The sequence below is a fragment of the Urocitellus parryii genome, chromosome 15 (assembly GCF_045843805.1).
Source record: "Urocitellus parryii isolate mUroPar1 chromosome 15, mUroPar1.hap1, whole genome shotgun sequence".
In the NCBI taxonomy this organism is placed as follows: domain Eukaryota; kingdom Metazoa; phylum Chordata; class Mammalia; order Rodentia; family Sciuridae; genus Urocitellus; species Urocitellus parryii.
In genome coordinates, this window is record NC_135545.1 from 26,646,681 (window position 1) to 26,672,898 (window position 26,218).

A 26,218-nucleotide genomic window follows, 5' to 3' on the forward strand; every position below is an offset into this window, starting at 1 on the left:
GAGCCACATCCCCAGCCCTATTTTGTGTTTATTTGGAGACCAGGTCTCACTGAGTTGCTTAGGGCCTCACGTTGCTGAGGCTGGCTTTGAACTCACGATTCTCCTGTCTCACCCTCCCAAACCCCTGGGATTCCAGGCGTGCGCCACAGCACCTGGCACCAGCCCAGGCTTTCAGAGGTCTGCCTAGGGTTTTCTCCTGCAGGGTGTCCCCAGCACTCTGCCTGGAGCACAGCAGGTATCTGATACTCTCTGTGGAATGAAGAAATGAACAGAGCAACTGAACTGATAAACCACTGTGTTCTAACTAGAACCCACTGTGGAAAACTGGGAGGAGGAACTAGGAAATTTACATTTTTTAAAAAATAGGAAACAGAGACCCACTGAAAATTCTTGAGAAAGGGAAACACCGGAGCTGACCTTGGTCTTAGCAAGATCTCTGCGGAAACGCAGATGGAGAGGCGGTCTCGGAAGCCGTAGAAGGGTCCGGAGGAAGACGGTGCCTGAAGAGGGGCTGTGGCCGCGTGGGAAAAACTGGAATGTGGCTAAGGTGCCATCTCCACTGTCACCCCAGGGACCGGCTGCCAAGCCCAGCGTGACCTCACAATCACCCTCAGCCTTCTTTTCAGGCCGACATCCAAGCTGCTGGCTAACTCTGCTGTTTGTGATCACGTCGAGAGGCCACAGGCCACCTTCTGAATCACACGCACGAGCACAGCAAGACCCCGGGGTCGAGAGGACAGGAGATCACCAGCCTCCCACCCAGGCAAGCCAACACCCCAGCATGTCCCAGGACCAGGAGGACCCAAAGAGAGCCATGCCCACCGAGAGGAAGTCCGTCTGGAGGACCCCCGAGGAGAGGCGGATGTCCGACCTCACGCGGGTGTTGGAGTGGCTGGAGCGGAGGCGGGGGAAGAAGAAGCTAGGTCTCCAGGTGGGTACTGCCAAGAAAAATGGCGGGGAGACGTGATTCACATCTCCCCCCAAACAAGATGAGGGAGGCCTTTTTATAAGTACCAGAGTGAGCTAGTGGCAAGGTTCTGGAGGATGCTGGGGGAGGCTGGGACAGCAGGTCCTGGTGTTTGTGGACCGGTGCTCCCCAGCCTCCTACCCACCCCCCAAAGACCCATCGGAGTCCAACCTCTTTTGACTGTCCTTCAAGAAATGGCTCCAGGTCCTGGAGGGACACTCCTTTGTGGAAGATGGGCAAGGGGCTGAGAGGAGATTTATGTCACAGAGGGGCAGAGACAGATAAGTGACAAATGCACGTTTCCTAAAGTAGGAATGTTCGAAGAAAAAGGCAGTCGGGGGTCAGGGAAAGACTGGCTCCAGCTGAGTCAAACCAGGAGGGTGGCTATCCTCGGTCAGTATCTGGGAGGGCCCAGGGGCAGCTCCTGGGGGCTCGGGGTTGGCAGGTGGAGTCCTTCCCAGGGACACTCACTGTCCCTTTCCTCATCCTGGCTCCTGGCCCGAGGCATTCCTTCCTGCCACCATTTGCCACCCCCAGCAGAGGTGGTCCCCACCCCGTCCTTCCCCAGGAAGTCCAGCAACCACTTTAGACCCTCAGTGCTCCTCAGAGCTCGCCACCCCAGGCCATCAGCTATGAAGAACCAAGCCACGTCCTTGGAAAGTGGTATGCTCTGCAGAAGATGCCACCCGATCTCATCTCCTCTGACCCCAGAGCAAGATGGGTGACAGCAGCATCACTAGTGACGACGCTCACCCTACAAATAGCTTTACCCCTGACTGGCCTGGCATCGCAGAGGGGTTCATGCCTCAGCTGCTCCAAGTCCGGCTCCCAGGTAGGAGCCATGACCACCCCTCAACTGAAGGATAAGGAGACGGGGCTGCAGCAAAGCCGTTTTCTTGAGATCACAGTTAATTAAGGGCAGACCCAGTTCTCAAGCCCAAAGGTACCCGATTCCCAAGCTCATGGACTCCATTAGGCCAACGCCCCGTAATGCCCTCCACTGGGCTTTCTCCGGCTCAGATCCCCTGCCCTTCGGGATCGCCCCGGTTCTGCTGACCTGCTTGCTTCTCAGACAGCCAAAAAGGCCTTGAGAGCTAATTCCCTGCGATGAACCCATTTTCCACTAAGGTGCTCGTGACTTACCGCCACCCGCCTCCCTCAGAACTCAATCTCGATCCCAGAATCCCACTCACTTTCACATTAGAATGTCCCCATCTCCTTCACTAGGGTTACAATAACGTCTTGACCGCTTTACCGTACACACGGCTTTTATTGTAAATAACCTGGGACCCCGTGGGGGAACATTTGTTCTGGAATTTTAGAGAAGCTCCTAAGAAAGAGGGTGACAGATCTTACGTGGCAGGTCCCGGACAGCAGGAGGTGGCGGGAGACCCGTTAGTGGACCTGGCTGGGAAAAGGCTTGTCCACCTCCCTCCAGCCCCTTCAGCCTCCTCTCCTTCCTTCTGGGGTGGGTCACGGCCATCTGGGCTTTGCCCCCATCTCAGATCACTGCTGCCTCCTGTGATCCATTTGGCATCAAAGAAGAGCCCCGAAGTCCAGAGTCCCAGCCACCAAGAGCTCTGAACTGTGGCTGCTGCACTTTCCTTGGGTCTACGGCTTCACCATGTCACTTCCACCCAGCCTTGGGGACGCTTGGGATACTCCAGGAGCCCCTGTGGGGATACTGAGGACTGATAGCTGGGGCCATAGGAAGAGGACCACCCGGAGGAGATGGCTTTACCCTCTCTCCTCTTGACCTGAACACTCAGCCCTGGTCCCAACTTGCAGCCCCCTCCCTCCGCCCTACTCAGCCCAACAAAACTTTGAAGGGACCCACTCCGCCCTCCCTAGAAGGCAATCTGGCTACTCCCATCCCTGAAGCCCTTGGACAGCTCCCTCCACCTGGCCACCATGGAAACATGCCTACCACCTGCGCCAAGCCTGCCTGCATCCTTCCTGGGCAGCTTGGCACCTACCTGCAGTAAATCACCTCTTTCTCATGAGAATCTTGGGAGGTAGACCTTACCATTGTCCCCAGTCCTCAGCTAAGGAGAAAAAGCCACTGAGAGAGCCGTGATTTCCCAAGGTCATGCAGTCCCTGAATGACAGACAAATCAGGATTCCAACCCAGGCAGCCTGACCCGGAACCACAGCTGCTCCAAGTGGCCAGGGCCACCACTGGGGATCCAGCTCAGTTGGTAGACAGCTTGCCTCGCATGCACAAGGCCATGGGTTCAATCCCCAGCGCCACAAAATAATAATAATAATAATAATAATAATAAATGGCTCATCTCCAGAGGAGAATCTCAACTCCGTCGGTCCCAGGATGCTTCAGCACCCCCAGCCCCCAGCTCTTACAGACTGAGGAGCTTCCTTCAGGCAGCCCTGTGGGGCTCTTTGCCCAGGGACCCTAGAGATGGCTAATGACCCTCCCTGCTTCCACGGTGGCCCTGTAAGGCCAAGCACAGATCACGAACAAGGAGCTCAGACTCAGAGCAGGGAATGCTCGGCTCCTTGACAGTCACAAGGAGCCTCCAGGGGAAGGACAGGATCTAGTGTGACGTTCAGTGTGATGGCCACTTGGGGAAGACAGGATGGGGGAGTGGGGTGGGAGGAGAGGAGGGTGCGGCCTGGGCTCTGCTGGAGACAGCTTTCCTGCTGGTGCAGATTGGGGCTGGGCAGGGAAGTGACAGGCAGAAGGCCACTTCAGGGAGCACAGGGGATTGAGTGACAAGGAGCCACAGACAGATTGAGGTGGAAAGGGACCAGACCAGACCTGAGGTCCAGAAGGTCACTCCTGGGGCAGTGGCCTGAGCAGCAGCAGGTACCTGGAGAACTGGGGACAGGGAGGGGAACAGGAGGACAAGCCTCTGGGTACGAGGCAGCAGCCTGCTGTCCAGGGAGACTCCTCCTCCTCCCTGGGAATCCTCGTGAGGACACTGAGGGTCTCTCCACTTCTGCCCTTTCAGAAGTCAAAAACCAAGGTGGAGTTGCCCCCCAAAGCCGCAGAGAAGGAAAAGAAGAAACGCAAAGTAGCGAAACAGCAGGTAGGAGCCAAGGTGACCCCCCAGGTGACCGAGCTCCCTGGCTCCGCCCCGCCCCGCCCCGTGCCTCGCGCCTCGCCATCTGGATGAGGGGAGCCCAGTCGCCGCCTGCAGTGTCCAGCTACATTTTTAAACTCAGGGCTCTGCAATGCACTCCTGCCCCACACCGACACCCCAGATGGACCCTCTGCACCCACCTCCCACCCTGTCCAGCTTCACCCAACCAACCCCTGCAGACCTGCAGTAAAGTGTCACGGCGGGACATCCTCTTCCACCTGCCGTTCCCCCCAACTCTCCCAGGAGAACCTTCTGAAAGAGGAGAACCCTGCCACCCAGTGGGAAGAACCCCCTGGTCGTGTGATTCTAGGGGCAGCCCCAGCCCTAGGGGGCTCTGGCCCCTCCCGGCCTCCCCCCAGGTAGGGAGAGATGAAGGACAGCGTTAGGAGCCGCTCCCTGCCCCCTCCAAGACTCGCCCAGGCCAGGGCAGCTCTCTCCTCTTTGCCTTTGTGGGTCTTTGAGCAAAACTTTTGAATTGGTGTGTGTGGGGGAGGGGAGCGGACAAAGCAGACCCCGTAACAAAGATGCACCTTCTCCCCTGCTCCTTCCCAGGCTGTCAAGAAAAACTCTGTTAAGAATGAGGAGGCCCTCTACCGGAGGATGTACGGGTCAGAGCAAATGGGAGCCCGCCTCAGCATAGCATCCACCGCCTACAACAAGGAAAGCTCCCGCAAGTCTGGTAAGGGGCCCAGAAGTGTCCTCCTGTGGTCCTTCCTGTCAGAGGAACCAAAACTCCTACCATCCTTGGCTCAAAGGCATCCACGTCAATCCAACCCGTGTGCACCCAGGAAACCCACCTAGAGTCTCTGTAGGGATCACGCCCTATGGCAAGCAGGGGGTGACCTGGACAGGAGGCCAGTAGCTGCAGCCACCCCTGTGAATTCTCTCTTCTCGGGAAATCAATATAATGTATTCTGAGTTCCCAGATCATTTTGATAACACGGACCCCATGAATTCCCAATTATTTAATTAATTTAGATACGGTGACAGTGTCAATCACAAAAGGTGCCACACCTGCAGACCTGAAGGCCTGCCAAGGCCCTGCTCACACCTAGGGAGGAGCAGGGGTCAGTTACACCAAAGCCCCACTTCCAAGTTCTGAACCCCGTGTTCCACCACTTTGTAATAGACTCAGCATTGTGTGATCTGGGCCAGCCTCTCCATCCCTATGGTCCAGTTTTCTCACGTGTAAAATGGGACAATAACATTACCTGCCTCATAGTGTGGCAGAGGGGCTTTGGCAAGATGTTGCGTGTACGGTGTCCACTCTGACACAGGGGAGATGCTCAATAAATATCAATGACAATTGCTAAGTAAAAATTTTGCTAAAATTTTGGGTAGGTGTATCATGAGGTTAGAATAGCAGATGCATTAGTTGTGCATGGCCTTTTGAAACAGAAGGAGGAGGTGAAAGAAATCTGGAAGGGATTCCAGCTAGCCCAAGGGAAAAGCAGGCAAGAGCCTTTGAATGGGAGCTGCCGATTCTACCACCTAATGTTGCCTCGATTGTGCCCAAAATATGTCTCCCCCCCCCTTTTTATTTAATGCACCAAAGACAGTGTAATCAAACTGTAGTCAGTGGCCTGTCAGATTTAAATATGATTGCTCTCAATACAGTATAGGATCCTGGACTGAGTCCCCGAATAGCATTTTAGTGGAAAAACTGATAAAATCCAAAAAAGTTCTGTAATGTACCAATGTTTATTTCTTAGTCTTGATGAATGGTCCGTGGGCATAAAAGATGTCAGCATTTAAGAAAACTGAATAAAGACTGTATAGGAACACTCCATATTTTCTTTGCAATTTTTCTTTAAATCCATAATCATTCCAAAATGAAAAAAATTATTTAAAAAAATAAAAACAAGATTGGGCCGGGCAGGGTGGCACATGCCTGTAATCCCAGCAACTCTGAAGACGGAGGCAGGAGGATTGTGAGTTCAAAGCCAGCCTCAGCAAGGGTGAGGCGTTCAGCAACTCAGGGAGACCCTGTCTCTAAATAAAATTGGGGATGTGGCTCAGTGGTCGAGTGCCCCTGAGTTCAATTCCTGGTACAAAAAAAAAAAAAAAAACAAGATTGGCTTGTGTCCTACGGGAAGGACTTCCCAAGTTTTCTGTGAGTCCCCAGTGTCATGTCTGGCTCCAAAGTTCTGGTCCTCCTGGGTCCTCAATCTCTCTCTTGCTTCTAGTAGATTTTCCCTTCTCCCTACCAACCCAGACACAGAACAGCCCTATTTCCTGGTTTCCCCTCAAACCTGTCACATGAAGCCTTTGTATATAAGCAAATTTAACCGAAGGTTTGGGGGCAACTGAGGAAGGAATTGTGTCAGATTCGACAGCAAAGAAACCAGAGGCTGATTATGACGCCCCCCTGTTCAAAGTCCTTTGTCCCCTACCCCCAGAAGGTTTTTCCTGGCTACAGTTCCTGGCAGGTAGTAGCTTCCTGAGGTTTTTCCTCAATTACAAGACAGGGACGAGGTGAAGGCAGGCACCCAGGGCACAAATCAGTGCCTAATACTGACAGGGCACTGGTGTCAACCTGACACTGGGACCTCTTCAATTTTACCCAAGACACCTTGCTTGCCTCACCCCCGGACCGTCCTGCCCAGCATTCCTTCCTCTCACCATCCTTCCCTTCTCCCCCTCCTCTGCATTCCTCCTCACATTTCCACCATCTTTTGTTTGGAGAGATCTTTCTTTCATCTGTCTCATTCCCAAAGTAGCCTCCTTTCAAGGTATTTTCCTAGACAGAATCAGTTCCTTCCCTAAAAGAAACTTATACCCACTGACTAAATCGTTCTCAAAGATAAAATGCACACAGAGGAACCCCCAAAACAAACCCTCAAACTTCCACATAGATGAAGGTCAATAGAAGACTAATCATCTCAATGAGAATCAAGACGGACTTAAATAAAACAAAAATATCAAAAGAGCAGTAAACCACAAACACAGATCCATAGTAATACCGAATATAAATGGTCTCGACTCCCCAATTAAAATCACAGATGAGCAGGAATGGATCAAAAGACAAGACCCAGCCATGTGCAGATTGCCAAAGACTCATTTCAAAGGCAAAGATATCCACAGAATGAAGGTAAAAGGATGGGAAAACATCCATAATTAAGTCCAAAAACAAACTGGAAAGATTTTTATCATATCTGACAAAGTTGATTTCAAGTAAAAAAATAATCAGAAGAGCTGATTACACTACATCCTGATAAAGGGAACAAGCCAACAAGAAGGTATCATGATATCAACATTTATGCCCCAAATGTCAGTACACCCAATTATATTAAAAGAAAATACTCCTTGATATTAAACCCCAGATAGGCCCCAATACAATAAAATGGGGTAATTTCAACACACCCTTATCACCAATGGACAATTCATCAATGCATAAAATCAAAGAAGATATCACTAACTTAAAAAACAGTATAAAACAGATGGATCTAATAGACATCACAGAATCCTTCACCCCAAAACAGCTGAATTCACCTTATTCTCACCAGTTCATGGGACATTTTTCAAAATAGGCCATATTCTAGTCACAATATAAGCCTTAGCAAATACAAAAGAAAAATATATACATAAAATTCCATATATCATATCAGACATGTTGGAATAAAGCTAGAAATAAATAGCAAGGAAAATAATAGAAACCCCATGCTCACATGAAGATTAAACAATATTCTTTTAATTAGAGAATGGATCAAAGAAGAAATGAGAGAAGAAATTCTTAGAAACAATTGAGAACACAAATACAACATGTAAAAGTCTCTGGGACAGTATAAAAGCAGCACTAAGAGGAAACTTCATGTCATTGAGTGCCTAGATTAAAAAAACAAAAAACAGAGCGATCTCCAATAAATAAGCTTATGCTTCACCTCAAGTCCTTGGAAAAAGAAGAACAAACTAAGTCCCAAATTAGTAGAAGCCAGGAAATAATTAAGATCAGAGCCAAAGTTAATGAAATTGAGAAAAAATATGCATTATTACTGCAACAAAGAGTTGGTTCTTTGAAAAGATAAGACAGATTAAACCCTTAACCAAACTAACCAAAAGAAAGAGAGACCCAAGTCAATAAAATTCGAGATGAAAAAAGAGATACAGCACAGACACTTCTGAAACCCAGAGGATCCTTAGAAACTATTTAAAAATTTATACTCCAATCACCTGCAAAATGTAGAGGACATTGACAAATTTCTAGACACATATGACCTGCCCAAATTGGAACAGGAAGATACAGAAAACCTAAATAGATCAATAACAAGTAATGGAATTGAAACAGAAGTTAAAGCCTTCCAACAAAGAGGAACCCAGGACCTGATGGATTCTCCCTGATAAATATAGATGCAAAAAACCCTTAATAAAATGTTAGCAAACTGCTTTCAAATGGGACTGGGGTGGTGGCTCAGTGGGAGAGCACTTGCCTAGCATGTGTGAGGCTCTGGGTTCAAACCTCAGAAACACATAAAAAATAAGTAAATAAAACAAAGGTATTGTGTCCATCTACATTAAAAATATTTTTTAAAAACGTATGGTATATTATAAAGATAATATGCCACGATCAAGGTGGCTTCACTTCAGGGATGCAAGGTTGGTTCAACTTACCACACATCAAATATGATTCACCACTTAAATATAATTGAGAACAAGAATCATATGACCATCTTGATAGATCTAGAAAAGTCCTTTGGTAAAATACAGCACCATTCATGTTAAAAATGTAAGGGTTCCGCGGAGCGTCGGAGAAAGAGACCACACAAGAGACTGGCTCCATGCAATTGGCAAAAGGGGATTTATTGGGGACCCATTCCAGCACGCTGGGGCTCCGTGCTCACTCAAGAAGGGATAGCAGCCAACAGCCCAGAGCAGAGGTCAAGCAGAGCTTAAGTACACTTTTGGGGGAGGGCAGTGGGCTTTGCATACATCAGAACAAATCATCATGAGGCGCGGGAAAATTGAACAACAACTCTGAGACAGGATTAGTACATTCATTGGTGGAAACAGAGCGGGCAGGGGTGATTGGTCACTCCTAAGCGGGGTACACATTTAAACTGATTGGTTTTGGAGCCTAGATGCTTACGTGCCAAGCTACTTGGAGCCCTTAGCTATTAAACAACCAGGGAATCAATGGAGATATTTATTGGGCAGTTCCAGCATTGTCCTAACAACTACAGAGATTACAGGTTCCGGGGGTAGCAGAGGAATTGTAATAATACCTTGTCTTTTACTTTTTAGCCCAGGCCTTGTAATTTAGAAGCTTTACAATGCCCAGTCTTTTACACTTTAACTCAGACTTTTGCAGCTTAGAATCAGCTTAGAAATTTTACCTTTACAAAAACAAGGGGATTGAAGGAACTTACCCCAACCTAAAGATTATATATGCAAACTTGGGGCTGGGGACATAGCTCAGTTGGTAGAGTGATTGTCTTGTATGCACAAGGCCCTGGGTTTGGTCCCCAGCAGCCCCCCAACACAAACACACACACAATAGATTATGTATGACAAACTCAAAACCAATATCACACTTCATTGAAAAAAAAAAAAGCTTTTCAGCAAATAGGAGGCTTCAAGATCAACACTCATAAATCGATAGCTTTTCTGCACTCCAACAGTGAGTCTACTGAGCAAAAAATCAGGGAAACCATCCCATTCAAAATAACCTAAAAAAAAAATGAAAACAAAAACTCGGGAATTAATCTAACTAAGGGGATGAAAGATCTCCACAATGAAAATGATAGAAAACTGAAGAAAGAAATTTAGAAGATTTTAGAAGATGGAAAGACCTCCCATGTTCTTGGATAGACAGAATTAATACTGACAAAATGGCCAGGCTACCAAAAGCAATATATAGATTCAATGAAATTCCCAGAAAAATATCAATGACATTGTTCACAGAACTAGAAAATACTATTTTAAATTCCTTTGGAAGAATAAGAGACCCAGAATAGTCAAAGCAATATTAAGCAAGAAAAACAAATCAGGAGGTATCATAATACTTGATCAGAAATTATACTACAGAGCTATCATAACAGAAACAGCATGGTATTGGTATCAAAATAGATATGAAGACCCATGGAACAGAATATGAGACAGATAAACCCACACAGTCATCTGTATTTGACAAAGGTGCCAAAAAATATATGTTGGAGAAAAGACAGGCTTTTTAAACAAATGGTGCTGGGGAAAATGGATATCCATATGCAGAAGAATGAAATTAGATCCCTTGTACCATGCACAAAAGTCAAATCAGAATGGATCAGACTTAGGATTAGATCAAAAAACCTTGCAACTGCTACAAGACACAGGATCATCACTGCATCCTATAGATACAGGCATTGATTTCCTCAACGAGACCCCTAAAGCTCAAGAAATAAAACCAGGAATCAATAAGTATGATGCTATCAAATTAAAAAGCTCCTGCTCAGCAATGGAGATTATTAAGAAAGTGAAAAAAGAGCCTAAAGAATGTTAAAAAAAAATCTTTACCAGCTACTTATCTGACAGGGGATTAATACCTAAAGAACTTGAAGAACTCAATGCCAAAAAAAACAAATAACTCAATCAATAAATGGGCCAAAGAACTAAATAGACATTTCTCAAAAGAAGAAACACAAATGGCCAACATATATATATATGAAAAAAAATTCAATATCTCTAGCAAACAGGGAAATGGAAATCCAAACTACACTCAGATTTCATCTCATTCCCGTGAGAATGTCAAAGATCAACAATACAAATAATAATAAGGATGTGGGGGAAGAGGTAAACCCATACACTGTTGGTGTGACTGCAAATTAGTACAATCACTCTGGAAGGCAGTGTGGAGATTCCTCAAAACACTAGGATTGGAACCACCAGAGACCTAGCTGTCCCACACCTGGGCATGTACCCTGAAGAACTGAAATCATCTTACTACAGTGGCACATGCATACCCATGTTTATAGCAGAATAATTCACAATCACCCAACTATGGAACCAGCCTTGGTGTCATCCGTAGATGAATGGATAAAGGAAATGTGGTATAGATGCACAGGATGGAGTTTTACTCAGCCATAAAGAAGATGAAATAATAACACTTGCCAGTAAATGAAAGAAAATTATGCTAAGTGAAATAATCCAGAGTGAGAAAATCAAGAGTGGATTGTTTTCTCTCATGGGTGGAAACTATGGGAGCAAAATAAGGGAAAGGAGGCAGTGGGGGAGGGGATCAGTTATCATAAAGATAAAGGGAAGATGGATGGAGGAGAGGAGGAGAGCAAGAGGAAGAGAGGAAGGAAGGGGGAGGGGAAGAAATACGGAATGAACTTAACAAAATCATGTTATATACTGTCGCAGTCTGGCTGCAGCAAAATAACGGGGGGGGGGGGGGGCGTGTGACGAGCAACTTGTGTAGATTGATACAGCAGGAGTGGGAGCCATTTATTGTAAGACAACAGAGGTATTTATACATTCCACACAGCTTATCTTAATTAGCATAAACTAGATACAGCAGTCAACCAATAAGGAATCTCCACACTTAATGGCTCGCTGGCCTTACTTCACAAACCACTCCCTCTGGCATTTTGCCAGGCGCCATCCAGACTTGTTTACAGACTCTAACAATATACAAGTACAAATGTACCAAAGAGAATTTCACCTTTATCTATATGTAGAAAGTACCCATCAAAAACAAAGGGGTGAAGAGGAGGGGGAAATGGGAATTGAAATAAAATTCTTTGCATGTATGATTTTGTCCAAATGAACCCCCAACACTATGTATAATTATAATGCTCTAATAAAAAAAGTAATTATTATTTACTTCTCAATTAACAAGGATGCAGCGGGGCAGGCTGACTTTCCAGCTACTGAAACCTTTTCTCTCTGGTTCTTCTCTCCCTCCAAGACAAACACCCTGTTGGAAAATGAAGACAGCTTCCCTAGTGTAATACAACGAGCAGCCACTAGAGGGCAGAAAGGGGGCCAGCCTAAGCACAGCAGCAGGTATCTACAGAGACATCTGGGAGACACTGGGTGTTCAGATGTGGCACCCAGAACGGAGGCAGGGCTGGGACTGGGCTCAGCAAGAGGCACTTCCTGTGCAGTCTGGTAAAAGTCCTACTGAGTGGGTGGGACCTGGCTGGGAGACAAGTTCAAGACAAAGCAAAGCCTAGGAAGACATGGAGCCAACTACATGCTCAATTCTCACATGAGCTCACGTTGCTACAGACTCAGCAAACTGAGCAGGCACACATTGTGTGCACTGCCTCGGAGAATGGCATACCCCAACACAGAGGCCAAAGCCAGAAGCCAGAGATCCTGTTCTATCAATTGCCCCATCTCCTCTCAACCTCATGACCAGGTTTCAGGTCATGCAACTTCTATCTCCTAAAAGTCATTGATCTCTTTCTTTTCCTCCTCATATTCACTACCACCATCTTAGTTCAACATTGATCCTCTTCCATTAAAATAGCTTCCAAACGTTTTCAGCTCCTATGACTGTTACATTGCTCTTTCTAATTTATTTATGTCTCTATATTTAAAGTGAGTTTCATCATGATTCCCCCCCACACACACAAAAAAAAAAAAATAATAGAGCTGAAATAATTGACCCTAAAGAAATGAAGATCTGCTGTGTGTGGTGGCACATACCCGTAATCCCAGCCACTTGGGAGGCTGAGGCAGGAGGATCATAAGTTTGAGGCCAGGTGAGGCCCTAAGTAACTTAGCCAGACCCTGTCTCAAAATAAAAAGGGCTAAAGATGTGGCACAGTGGTAAAGTAATCCTGGGTTCAATCCTCAATACCACCCCCCAAAAGAGAAATGAAGATCTATGAACTGGTTGAAAAAAATTCAGAATAATCCTCTTAAAGAAGTTCAGGGGATGACAAGAAAACAGACGACCGAATGGAAACTGGAAAACCATACTCAAGCAAAATGAAAAGTGTGAGAAAGAAATTCACAAAATAGATAACCAAGAAATGAAGAATACCGTGTCTTATCACTTCACAGCAGACTTGGGGAACAGAGTAAGTGAATTCAAAGACGCTCCATTGGAAGCTATCCAGTGGGAGGAAGATGTTATCAGCTTTTCACTGCTGTGACCAAAATGCCCCACAAGAACAAGTTGGAGAAGGAAAAGGATGGGGTGCAAGAAGACGACAAACCAGATGGGCAAACAGGCCCTGTAACTCCTCAGACAGATCTAGAACCTGTGGTAGCCAGATGCTTTCTTCAAAGGGCAGGCCCACCCTCTGCCCTTGCTGGTTGCAACACACTTGGGCTCTCCTTCAGAAGGACTCTGTCCATGGTCAGCAGTTTTTCTCGGCAGGCAGCACACACTACTGGCATGTCTTAACTCCTGGGGCCTCCATCACACACCACCCTCTCAGGGCAGCCCACAGAGATTTCAAGGATCCTACTTGGCATGGTCTCCAGGCCTGCCTTGGATATCTCAGTGGAAGCCTCATGACCCCTTAACTCCAGAACCCTGCATTCCAGCAGAACCAGCAGCATGGGGATGATGCCAAGGTCGACTGCCTGCTCACACCACCGTGGGATCCCCTGGGATCTTGGTGGCTGTAGCCTCTGAGGGACTGGGTGACTGAGTATGGTGAAACAACTTCCCAGGTCCCCCGTGTGAGCAGGGTGCCCCCTGGGATCTCTTCTCAAAGGAATTTTCCCTTCTAGACCCTGGAACCTTGCAATGGAGGTAGTTTTGCAAATTCCCGAGATGCCCTGAAGTATCTTTCCTCAAGTTGGCTAGCAAAGTACTTAGCCTCTCTTTGGGGGATGTAATCTCTTCAATAAGCCCAACTTTCTTGGCCCAGGTTTGACAAGTACTTTTCTGGTCAAGCTGTAAGCTTTTAAACTCCCCCTTCTAAGCTCTTGAGTCCCACACACACACAAAAATATTCTTTTAAAAACTTGGCCAAATGCTGCTAGAGATGTCCATGTCACTGCTGGCAAGCCCGTGTAGCCTGGAAATTTCCTCTGCCCACACAAATTCAGAATTCAGGCCCACACAACGTCTCAGGACCTGGTCAAAATATAGACAAGTTCTGTGCCAGAATGTCACATGAATAATGGCCTCCAGTTCAATTCCTAATAGAGTCTCCATTCCCCTTTGAAACTTCACAAGCACAATCCACACTCCTATCAACCTTCTGGTCTTCCAAACTCCCCACCAGGATGACCCATTAAACTGCTTACAATATGTCAAGACTTCTCCAGCCTGCCTGTGTCAACTTTTCCAAATTCCTCCTGCAAACCCGTCCCAAATGCTTCTGAGCCACCTGGTGAGGTCAGACACAGAAATGACTCTACTTCTTGGTCCCAATTTCTGTGTTAGCTTTTCATGGCTGTGACCAAAGTATACAACAAGAACCACTTAGACGAGGAAAAGTTTATTCCGGCTCACAGTTCCAGAGGTTTCGTCTGTGATTGGCCAAGTCCATTGCTTGACCAAGATGAGGCAGAATATCACGGCAAAGGGGTGTGGTGGAGGAGTGCTGTTCGGCTCATAGCAGCTGGGGAGCAGAGAGAGAGCAAGGAATCTCAGGAAAGGTGCACCCTTCCAGGGCAGCGCCCCAGGGACCTAACTCCTCCAGCCACAGCCCCCCCAACTACAGTTACCACCAGCCCCTTCTAACTAGGGTGCACTGATTAACTCACAGCTCCCCCGGTCCAATCATTTCACCTCTTAGTATCATCGCATTAACCCAGGAGCTTTGGGGGAACACTTCATTCCAAACCATGCTAAGCAGCAAACAGAAAAAAATCATGAAGAAAAACCTACAGAATTTATGGGACACCATCAAGCAAAACAGTATATTCCTCTTGGGTGTTCGAGAAGGAGACAGAAAGAAAGGAACTGGATAATCATTTAAGGAAATATTGGCTGAAAACCTCCCAATTTGGAATCCAGTTTCATGAGGCACAATGGTCTCCAAACAGTTAAACCTAAGAACATCTATGCATTATAATTACATTGTCAAAAGCCTAAGACAAAGAAAAAAAAATCTAAAAACAATAGAAAAGCCACGGTCCTGTCCCGTACAAGGCAGCCTTAAGGAAACTATCAATGGATTTCTCAGCAGAAGTCTCGCAGGCCAGGAAAGAGTGGGGTAATATATTTAAAATATTGAAAGAAAAAAAAACTGTCAATCAAAAATACTAGACCCACTAAAGCTGTCTTTCAGAAATGGAGAGATAATGACCTTCCCAAATAAGCAAAAGTTGAGAGAGTTCATTACTACAATAGCACAGCTTTACAAGAAATGCCAAAGAGAGTCCCTCCTCTGAAATAAAATGACACTTAATTAACAACATAAAAACATACAAATGTATAAAACTCACTGGCAGAGGTACGTATATGGTCAAATTTGAATTTTTTACTATTGTAATGGTGGTGTATGAATCACTTTCAACTCTAATATGAAAGTTAAAAACAAACACATTTTAAAATTATAACTATAAAAAGCTAATTGTGCCTACTAGTGTCAAACTTTTTAATATTTTTATCTTTTTAATAGTTGACACATAAAATATCAGCACGTATTTGTGGGGCACACTATAATTTGACACATGTATAGAAGGTGTAATTATCAAATCAGGGTAATTAGCATTTCCATCTCCCCAAACATTTATCATTTCTATCTGTTGGAAAACCTCCAGACTCTTGCACTTATTTTGGAATAGATCATAAATTTTTGTAGCCTCCAGTTACTCCCCTGTGCTACGGAACACTGGAGCTAATTCCTTCTATCTAAATGTGTTTTGGTGCTGATATCCAACTTACCTCCATCTCTTCACCCCCCTCCTCTTCCCACAAAGCCATTCTTTTGATTTCTTCTAAAACTCCTATTGTCTCCCTTTAAAGTTTTAAAACGGAAATGCATTCAGAATCAAGTTCCTGTAGTGTGGGTAAGGCTAATGAACTTCAATATAAACAGAAAAACACGACCATAATAATTTGTGGATACAGAAGACAAAAAATATGTAAATTGTAACATCAATAACATAAAATGGGAGAGAAGTAAAGATATAGTTTTGGATGCAATCAAAGTTAAGTTGTCATGAGCTTGAAACAGAATGCGATAACAGTTAAGAGGCTTCACGTAAGCCCCGTGGACCACAGAGGAAAAAGCCCGAGGTCCTGAGACGACAAGAAGACAGAAATTCCCAAACTGGCAGAAAACAACAAAATAACAATAGTCAGTCCTTACTCTCAATGATGACTTTAAATGTAAAAGGATTAAATTTTCTGATTTAGACCATCTTCTGTGGACCACAGAATATTCTAGACTGAGTAATTCATAAAGAAAAGGTTCCTTGGTCCACACTCTGGAGGTTGGGAAGTCCAAGGGCAGGTTGACAGCATCCGGGGAGGGCTTTTGTGCTGTGTCATAAAGGAGTGAAGGTGAAGGGGTCAGCCAGTGTGGGCAGAAGAGACAAAGCATGAGGGATGGGTGACCCAGAACCACATGCTCTTGATAATGACCTTAATCCATTCATCGGACAGGGGACAAAGCACCCAAGGCCCAAACACCTCCCAGTAGGATCCACCTGCCAACGCCACCATATTGGGGAACCAAGTATCCAACTCGTGACTTTGGGGAATACATCCAAGCTCTAACATTCTCTAATTAAAATAGAGTATCCGAGTGAATTTCAAAACTCCAACTCTATGCTGCCACCAGAGATTCATTTTAAGAACACATGTAAGCTGAAAGTGAAGGGACAGGTAGAGATGTTTTATACCTAGATTCCAAAAAGAGAGCTGGAGGTAGTTAGAGTGATAACAGACCAAATAGGCTTTAAGTTAAAAATTGTCACTTGAGCTGGGGACACGGTAGTGCACACCTAAAATCCCAGTGGCTTGGGAGGCTGAGACAGGAGGATGGTGAGCTCAAAGCTGGCCTCAGCCAAAGTGAGGCATTAAGCAACTCAGGGAGACCCTGTCTTTAAATAAAATACAAAATAGGGCTGGGGGTGTGGCTTAGTGTTCTAGGGCACCTGAGTTCAATCCCCAGTAGCCCTCCCAAAAATTGTCACTTGAGGTAAAGAAGGTCATTGTATAAAAGGGCAGTTCTTATGTGCTCAATATTAGAGTACCCAAATAGATAAAACAAATGTTAACAGAATTGAAAGGAGAAATTAAATATAATATAATAATAATAGTAGAGGTTAACATCCAACTCGTACAAAGTGGGTCATCCAGACAGAAAATCAATAATTAAACAGCAGATTTGAAAAGTACTATAAACCAATGAACTTAGTAGATAGGTACAGAACATCCTACCCAATAATAGAACAGTACACATTCTTCTCAAGCACCCCTGAAACATTCTCCAGAACACAAGCAAGGCTTTTAACACATCAAGAAGATCAAAATCATGTCAGGCATCTTTTCTGACCACAATGATATAAAACTAGAATCAATAACAGGAGAAAAATTGGAAATTTTTAAAATAAATGATGACTTTTGTATGCAATCAAAGTTTTGTAATTTAACAAATTAAACACACTGCTCGAATAACTAAGGGGTAAAAGGAGAAATCAAAAAGGAAGCGAAGAAATATCTTAAAAGACAAATGGAATTGGAAACATTACATACCAAAACATATGGGGGCAGCAAAAGCAATTCTAAGAGTAAAATTTATAGCTATAAAATGCCTATATTAATAAAAATGAAGAAAGAAAGAAAGGACCCTAAGTAAATAACTTTGTACATCAAGGAACTGGAAAAATAGCAAAGTAAGCCCACAGTTAACAGAAAGAAGGAAATAATAAAGCTAGAGGAGAAATAAAGTCGACTAAAACAGTTTCAAAGGTCCATGAAACTAAGAGTTGGTTTGGGGAAGAGATAAAACAAAATTGACAAATCTTTAGCTTAGACTAACCAAGAAAAATGATGACTTATTCAGAGTAGACTTTACAACTGGTGTCACAAATGTGCAAAGGAACACAAGAGACTGTTTTAAATAATTATATACTAATAAATTGTATAACCTAAAAGAAGCAGATAAATTCCTAGAAACATAAAATCTGCCAAGACTGAATTGTGAAGAAATAGAAAATCTGAACACACCAATTGCAAGTAAAAAGATTGAATTAGTAGACAAAAACCTCTTAACAGAGAAAAGCCCAGGACCCAACAACAGCACTGTCTATCAAATGTTTAAATAAGAATAAATATCAGTCTCCTTCTCAAACTCTTCCAAAAAGTTGAAGAACATTTCCAAACTCCAGGCCATCATTATCCTGACACTAAAGACAGATCAGGGCATTACAAGAAAAGAATTATGGGGCAGTATCCCTATAAAATTAGACGCAAAAAACTCTCAACACAATGCCAACGAACCCAATTCAACACTGGATTAAAAGAACCATACACAATGACCTTGTGGGATTTATATGCAAGGATGTTTCAACATGTGAAAATTAATAAATACAATACACCACATTAACAGAGCACAGGATAAAAATCAGATGGTCATCTCAATAGATGCAAGAAATCTTTCAAAGGAATTCAACATCCATTCACAATAAAGGCTTTCAACAAACGGGGTATGGAAGGAGTGTACCTCAGCATCATAAAGGTCATACACGACCAGCCCACAGCTAACAGCAGACTCAGTGGTGACAAGCTGAAAGCTTTGTTGTTAAGATCAGGAACAAGACAAAGATGCCTACTCTTCCCACAGCTAACAGCAGACTCAGTGGGGACAAGCTGAAAGCTTTATTCTTAAGATCAGGAACAAGACAAAGATGCCTACTCTTACCACTATTAGTGAACATAATTCCGTCCTAGCCAAAGCTACTAGGCAAGAAAAAGAAATAAAGAGCATCCAAATCAGAAAGAAAAAAGTAAATTATCTCTGTTCAGATGACATGATCTTTTTCGTAGAAAACCATAAAGATACCAACAAAGAACTGCTAAAATTAGTAAATTCAGTAAAGGTGCAAGATATCATATGAAAAAATAAAAATTGTGTTTCTTTATAGTAGCAAAAAACTACCTTTAAAAAGTAGATTTTTTTTAAAAAGTTCTACTTACAATAACATCAAAAACAATAAAATACTTAGAAATAAATATAACCAAGGAGGTAAAAGATATGTGTACTGGAAACTATAAAACATTAACAAAAGAAATTAAATAAAAATAAATGTAAAGCTATCCTGTATTTGTGGATTGGAAAAACTAATATTGTCAAAATTTCCATATTACCAAAGCAATCTACACATCAGACATGATGCCCATCAAAATTCCAATGTCATTTTTCACAAAAATAAGGAAAAAAAACCCTAAAATTCAGAGCAAGCTGGATTTCCTGATTTCAAACTATACTACAAAGCTATGGTAATCAAACCAGTGTGGTACTGGCAACACACAAACTAATGGAACAGAATTGAGAACCCAGAAATAAACCCACACAAATACAGTCAATTAACATTGGACAAGGGCACCAAGAATATACAATAAGGGAAGGACAGACTGTTCAATAAATGATGCTAGGAAAACTGGATATCCATATGCAAAAGAATGAAATTAGGTCTCTGTCTCACACCACTTAACAAAAATTAACTCCAAGTGGATTAAAGACTTAAATATAAAACCTTACACTATAAAGCTTCTCTAAGAAAGCATAGGAAAAAAAAAACTCCTTGACATTGGCCTTGGTAATGATTTTTTTGATATCTCACTAAAAGCACTAGTAATAAGTGCAAAAATAAACAAATGGATCTTAAAATTCATTTAGAAGAACAAGAGTCCTAGAATACACAAACAATGCTAAGTCAAAAGTGCAACACTGGAGGTATCACAATACCTGTGATACTACAGAGCATCAGAAACAATAATTGCATAGTACTGACATAGGAATAGACACATAGTTGGGGTTGTGGCTCAGAGGTAGAGTGCTTGCCTGGCATGTGTGAGGCCCTGGGTTCAAATCTCGGCATCACATATAAATAAATAGAATAAAGATCCATTGACAACTTAAAAAATCATTTTAAAAAAACAAAACCATGGAAAAGAATAGAAGACAGAGAAACAAACCCACACAGATACAGTCATCTAATCCTTGACAAAGGTGCCAAAACATAAATCAAAGAAAAGGCTTTTTAACAAATAGGGCTGGAAAAACTGGTTGTCTGTAGGTAGAAGAATGAAACTAGATCTTTTACTCTCACCCTACACAAAAGTCAACTCAAAATGAACCAAAGTCCTAGAAATTAGACAGGAAACTTTGCAACCCCTAGGAGAAAACATAGGGTCAACACTCCAACAAACAGGTGCAGGCAACTGCTTTCTCAAGAGGACTAATAAAGTTCAGGAAATAATATCAAGAATTGATAAGTGGTATGTCATCAAATTAAAAGGCTTCTGCACAGCAAAGGGAACAATTAAGAATTTGAAGACAGAGCTTTCAGAATGGGAGAAAAATCTTTGCTCACTACTCTTCTGACAGAGGATTAATATCCAGAATATATAAAGAACTCAACGAACTTAACACCAGCAAAATTAATAACCCAATTAACAAATGGGTAAATGAACTCAAGAGGCACTTCTGAACAGAAGAAATACAAATGGCCAACAAATACATGAAAAAAATGCTCAAATCTTTAGCAAATCAGGGAAATGCAAATCAAAACCACCCTGAGATTGCACCTCACTTAGAATGGGTTAGAAAGGCAGTCATCAGGAACACAGGCTGGGGCTGAGGCTCAGGGGCAGGGCACTGGCCTAGCACCTGTGAGGCACTGAGCACCACAAACAAATAAACAAATACAATAAAGGCATGCTGTCCATCTACAGCTCCAAAAACAAATTTAAAAAAAAAAAAGAAGAATAGAGGCTACACCATGGAATTTACGGAGGTCATTATCAGGAGCTGCCACCTAGGAGCTGAGCACCCTTAGCCTTGAGAGATGGGGGTGTGGGACCGGCCTGCTCCCGGGAAAGCAGGTGGACCTCACCTCCAATCAGCAGGGGAGTGGAGCTCTGCGAGTGGGCGTCACCCAACGCGATTGGGCTACACCCCCCTGAAACCCAACCCCTCGCCTCCTATTGGTGGAACTTTTGAGTGTCTTCCCCTCAATCAACTGGGCTCCGGGCGCTCTCCCTCTTTTTTGCCAGCCTTCCTTGTGGGAGCTGGGGCAGAGGAACGTCGCTGAACCCCTAAGAAAAAGATATTTTCTCTATCTCTGTGTGGTTATTTAGTGCCAGCCCAATTCACCTGGAGTGACCCTGGCTGATTTAGTCGGGAGTCGCGGCAGTTCGTCTCTCACTTCCAATCACTGACCTTCACTCCACCGCAAGGTACAAGAAACGACTTCGCTGGCTCCTTCCTCTCGCAGCCTTCATGCAGCTGCCCTCAAAATTACGTTTCTCAGGCTGGGGCTGTCACTCAGCGGGAGAGCCAACTGCCTGGCACACATAAAAATAAATAAATAAAATCAAGGTATATATATATATATATATATATATATATATATATATATATATAAATTTTTAAAAAACCAAAATGCATTCCAAAAAATTAGGTTTCTCCATAGGTTATATATAAACTGCACAATTTATTTTTAAAATTACATTTTTAAAAATTTTATTTATTTATTTTTGTGGGGCTGGGGATTGAACTTGTGCATGCGAGGCAAGCAGTCTACCAACTGAGCTATATCCCCAGCCCTAAAAACTACATTTTAAAGAAACTTTAACATTTGCCCACATTTTTAACATTTCTGATGCTCTTCATTCTTTCACACAGACGCAGACTTCTATCTGGTGTTATTTCCCCTCTGCCTGACTCGGGCAATAAAAGACCCCGAGAAACAATTGGAACACATTTCCAAAGTCAATCTTGCCAAAATCTGAGTAGCTAGGACTGGGCAAGGGGCATTCAATTGCCCTTCCCTGCTGGGAACCTATGGCCAAAGTATCCTGCAGATGCTAAGAGCATTGCTAACGCAGAGGGACAGAACAAAAAACCCTGTTGACTCATGAATACCATGTTGGGCCCTGGAGTCCCAAACATGGCCCACGGGAAATACAACTTACCTGTTCAACCACAGACCAGAAATGTGGATCCATATTGTCCAAAAGAGTGGCCAGCACAGACTCCCAGGAAAAGGGGCCGTCCACATGGGTTCATCAAGTTCATCACGAATTAGATACAGCATCTTGTGCCCAGTGCCTAAGCTTTCTGATCTTCACATTTCTAATTTGTTAAATGAGTCTGACACAGGTATGAGACTACCCCTCCCTCCCTAGAGAGACCTTGACGGCTATTACCTTTTATATTGCTACTGTTTCTTTCAATATAGGCCCACTTTGACCCAGAAGAGGATCAGATAGTCTCAGAAAAGTCTATGGTCTTTTTCTCAAGGGATTCCCCATTTGTATTAAAAAGAATATTCAAATGGTGATTCTCCTAGAACACTGCACCAATTTCTATTCTGGAAAAAAAAAAAAAACAGAGATTGCAAAGACCACCTGATCCTCTCATTGTTTTACAGGGTCTGTCAAATGCAATAAGAAGAAAACATAACTTTTATAAATAATGGGAGGACGTTTTGTTAAATCTTCCTCAAATATGATATCATCCTGCCAAAGTCAAGAAAGTCTTGTAAAAAAAAATCAATAAAATTTAGTAATCGACAAAATGCACTGTTTGTTGGTGAACTAGACAAATACATTTGAAGAAACCGTAATAGACTTCTCTTTATAGGAGTCACACCAATTAAAAATGGAATAGGTAGAAGACATTTCCATTCTCATCAGTAAAAGTTTATAAAATAATCAGAGGAATTTAACAAGAAGAAGAAAATGAAGCTCTCCAAGCTCTGGCCCCAGTAGGACTGTATTCAGTAGGAGTGCCATGTTTGGGTCACCTCAGATGTTCCCAGTTTCGCATATTTGTGGCTCCATGCCTGCTGTCCCTCCAGCCTGCAATCGTTTCCTCCCTTTTTCTGTCTAACGAACTCTTCCTCCTTCAGCATCGCTCCTGTCCCCAGAGCTTGTCGCCTCTGATTTCCTCCTCTGCCTCCTCTAGACCAGTTTCCTTAGGTGAATTCTCCCTGAGGATGGCAGAGAGGAAAGATGGAGGGAGATGCAATGGTGCAAAGAACTCCGGGGAGCCTGGCAAGCCCCCCCCTTAGACCCGAAGCCCCGCTCGCCTCTCCCCTCCCCGGCGTGCACTCACAGTGGCATCTGTCCCGTTTCAGAGCTGGACATCAAGGACGCCATCGCCCTGGAGTCCACTCAGCGGCCCAGCATGTTCCGCCGGCAGAGCAGCATCGGAGACCCCATGCTGCAGGAAGCCATCTTCAGCAGCCGCAGGGGGACCCTCATCCGAGACTGGGGGAGCAAGGCGCAGGACGCGTCTTTTGAGCGCAAGCTGAAGACCCTCATGGATAAGAGCACCGAGCCCAAGATGGAGTCCCTGAAGATGCTCAAGCCCGAGGAGGTGCTCAGCTGCCGGTGAGCAGCCCCGGGGCCAGGGGAGTGGGAGGCTGCGCTGGGATGGGGGTGGGGGGTCGGAGCCTTGGGACCCAAGACAGCTCCCTCCTTGAGTCCCAAAGGACGGTTCCAGCCGGAGCCAGTGGGTTCCCCAGCAGCCTGGCCTGCCCGTGGGGCCACCCTTCCCATAGCTGCATTGGTTACCCAATAGAAGCCAGGAATCGTACTCAACAAGGAGAACAGCGACCTCTGCCCATGATCCCAGCCAGAGGGAGGCTGAGGCAGGAGGATCGCAAGTTCAGGCCAGCCTCAGCGACTTAGCCAGAACTAGAATTGAGAGATGGATCTCGGTAGTCAATTGCCTCTGGGTTCAGTCTGAGTGGGGGAAAACCACCAGACCAGTGTGGTCTGGTCTTAACAGGAAGTTCTACTAAGATCCTTTACACTGTGGGGTGGAGTGGTAGCCACTGTCCCCAGCGGCATCCTGCGGTATTCTCCGACCTTTAGACTCCCCGCAGGACCATGAACCCAGTGAGGCCATTTGACGTGGGCTGCTCTTACCAAAGGCCCCCCTTCTTGCTCACTCATTTATCAGGACTCCCTCTTTCTCAGCTTGGTCTCCCTTCCCTCTCCCCCCTCCAAAAAATAAATAAAAACAAGGCTCCCCCTCCCTGGCCCAGTGTCATCCTTACTATGAAGACGTAAATGACAAAGTCCCCAAACAGTAGCTGAGGGGAAAGGAGACAGCAGAGTGACGTGGTCATCCCTGTGAGATCAACATCAATAAACGCATCCCTGGTGTCACACGGCCACCAGGGTGACAGGAAGTCAAGTGGCCCCGCTGCCACGCCCGCTCTGCTTCCTGTCCAGCTAAGGGGCAGGTGAGTGGGGTGGTTCACTGGCTGCAGGATGAACTGGCAGAGTCCCCAGCTGGTGGCCCTGGTGGGCGATCGACGGCTGGGCGACTTTGGCGGTGGCTTTCAGACCAATCGTGTGTTTCTGACTCTGACTCTGACTCCAGGGTGGGAAGAAAAGAGATTTGGATAGGACCGTGGCCCCCCAAGGAGGGGGAGAGAGTATTTCAAGAGACCCACGTGGGAAGCCATTATAAAGACCCGCGAGGGAAGGATGCAGGGGTTCAGAGTGGGCTCAGGAAGAACGCCCAAGGCGGGACCTCAGAGGCCGGGCTGGTCAGGGAGGGGGGGGGGCCGTGGTTGGAGCCAAGGAAAGGGTGGCCCGGGTGTGGGGATGGGTGAGCTCTGGGAGGTTCTGGAAGGAGGAAGGAGGCCATCCCCATCAAAAGGCCGCTCCTCCTCCTCCATCTGTGACAAAGTACAACCAGCAGGTGGCCTGAGTGCCCTGCTGAGGTCAGGGTTGATGGTGGAAGAAGTTCTCTGGCCACAACGGCAGGGGTACTTTCTAGAACCTTCAGTAAAAATGGAATCTCTTCCATCCTTCAACACACGTCAGATTGTGGGGCTTTAGAAAACAGCGCCCATCAGTGTCCTGATTTTCTCAAGTGCCTGAGTATGACTAGCAGAAAACGTGCGCTTCTGTCCCTAGCGCTGTTGGCCATGATTCCCTCCATTCCGTGTTTCCCGAGGCCCTGGGCGTCTCTCGGATAGGGGCCTCGGAGGAGACGAAGCACACAAGGATTTACACTCCAGGTTCTTCTCCCCACTTGGCTGCAGGTGACAGCCGCGTTACCCTTGGTTCTTGCTAGTGCCATTGTAATTATGGCATTTTAATTAAGAGCCCTCAGATAGGGACAGTCGGCTCTTTGCTGAAGAATCCCTTTTCTGATGGGACAGCTCAGGTCCCTGATGCTGAGGACACCCCCCACCCCCGCACCCTGTCTCCTCTGCAACTTCTCCTTCCCCTGATCCTTTACTTGAGACGAGTGGATGCTTCCATCAGCTGAGCGTCTGGACGGGAACCCACTGTAGAGGCTCAGGGTTTCAGGGGTCTCAGGCCATAGACAGCCGACTTCATTCCTGGGGCTGGAGGTGAGGCTGAACCCCTATGGAAGGATGTGGTGGAGGGGAGCGGCTGGCATGGTGATCGGGAAGCAGAGAGACCCCCCATGTGACACCCACAGCCCGCCCTAGTGACCCATTCCTCCGGCCACACCCTACCCCCCTTCCCCGCTAGTGTCTGGAGAGCCAGTCCCCTGGCGAGGTCGCACCCTGTGTGCTACTTAGAGGGAAAGACAGAGGCTACCCTGACGCCACTTGCAACTGCCACCCCTTCTCCTGTGCAGGTACCTGAGACTGTCCAAGAACAACATCCGGACGCTGCTCAAGCTCTGCAAGGACGCAGGGCTCAACATGGACATCCACCCCCACATGACCGAGTCCGAGATCGATTCTAAGAAGGTCTTCGGCCGGAGTTCCAGTGCCACCCCCTGAGCCGTCTTGGCCGTCGAAGCCTGCGGGTCCTCCTGCCCTGGGGCCCTTGGCCACCAGGTGCCAGCCGCCCTCTGGCCGTGGCCACAGCCCCCCAGACCTAGTGCGTCTCTCTTAGACCGTGGCACTCGGACTGTGTGCGTCCTGGTGCCTGGGTAGGCTCTGCCTCGACACCCAAGTCCAAACCCACCTGGAATAAACCTTGTTTCTCCGCCTGCCCCAGGAAACGGCTTCTTAAGAAGGAGGTCTCGGTGACACAGTGGGGACGCAGAGTCCCCAAAGCCACCCCAGGAAGGGCAGA

At 45.6% G+C, this 26,218-nt stretch overlaps 1 protein-coding gene across 1 annotated transcript; it reads left to right on the forward strand.

Moving 5' to 3' along the window:
- The first annotated feature begins 781 nt into the window (after positions 1-781).
- On the forward strand, positions 782-25,920 carry C15H16orf78 (chromosome 15 C16orf78 homolog). Its single transcript, XM_026410220.2, has 5 exons — positions 782-931; positions 3,937-4,014; positions 4,621-4,747; positions 23,278-23,533; positions 25,773-25,920. Exons 1-5 carry the CDS (start codon positions 782-784, stop codon positions 25,918-25,920), a joined length of 759 nt encoding a protein of 252 aa, XP_026266005.1.
- The last annotated feature ends 298 nt before the right edge of the window (positions 25,921-26,218 follow it).

Coding starts and splice junctions, on each gene's coding strand:
- C15H16orf78 (XM_026410220.2), top strand. CDS start 782: ATGTCCCAGGACCAGGAGGACCCAAAGAGAGCCATGCCCACCGAGAGG. Junction 932..3,936: donor AGAAGAAGCTAGGTCTCCAG/GTGGGTACTGCC, acceptor CTGCCCTTTCAG/AAGTCAAAAACCAAGGTGGA. Junction 23,534..25,772: donor GAGGAGGTGCTCAGCTGCCG/GTGAGCAGCCCC, acceptor TCTCCTGTGCAG/GTACCTGAGACTGTCCAAGA.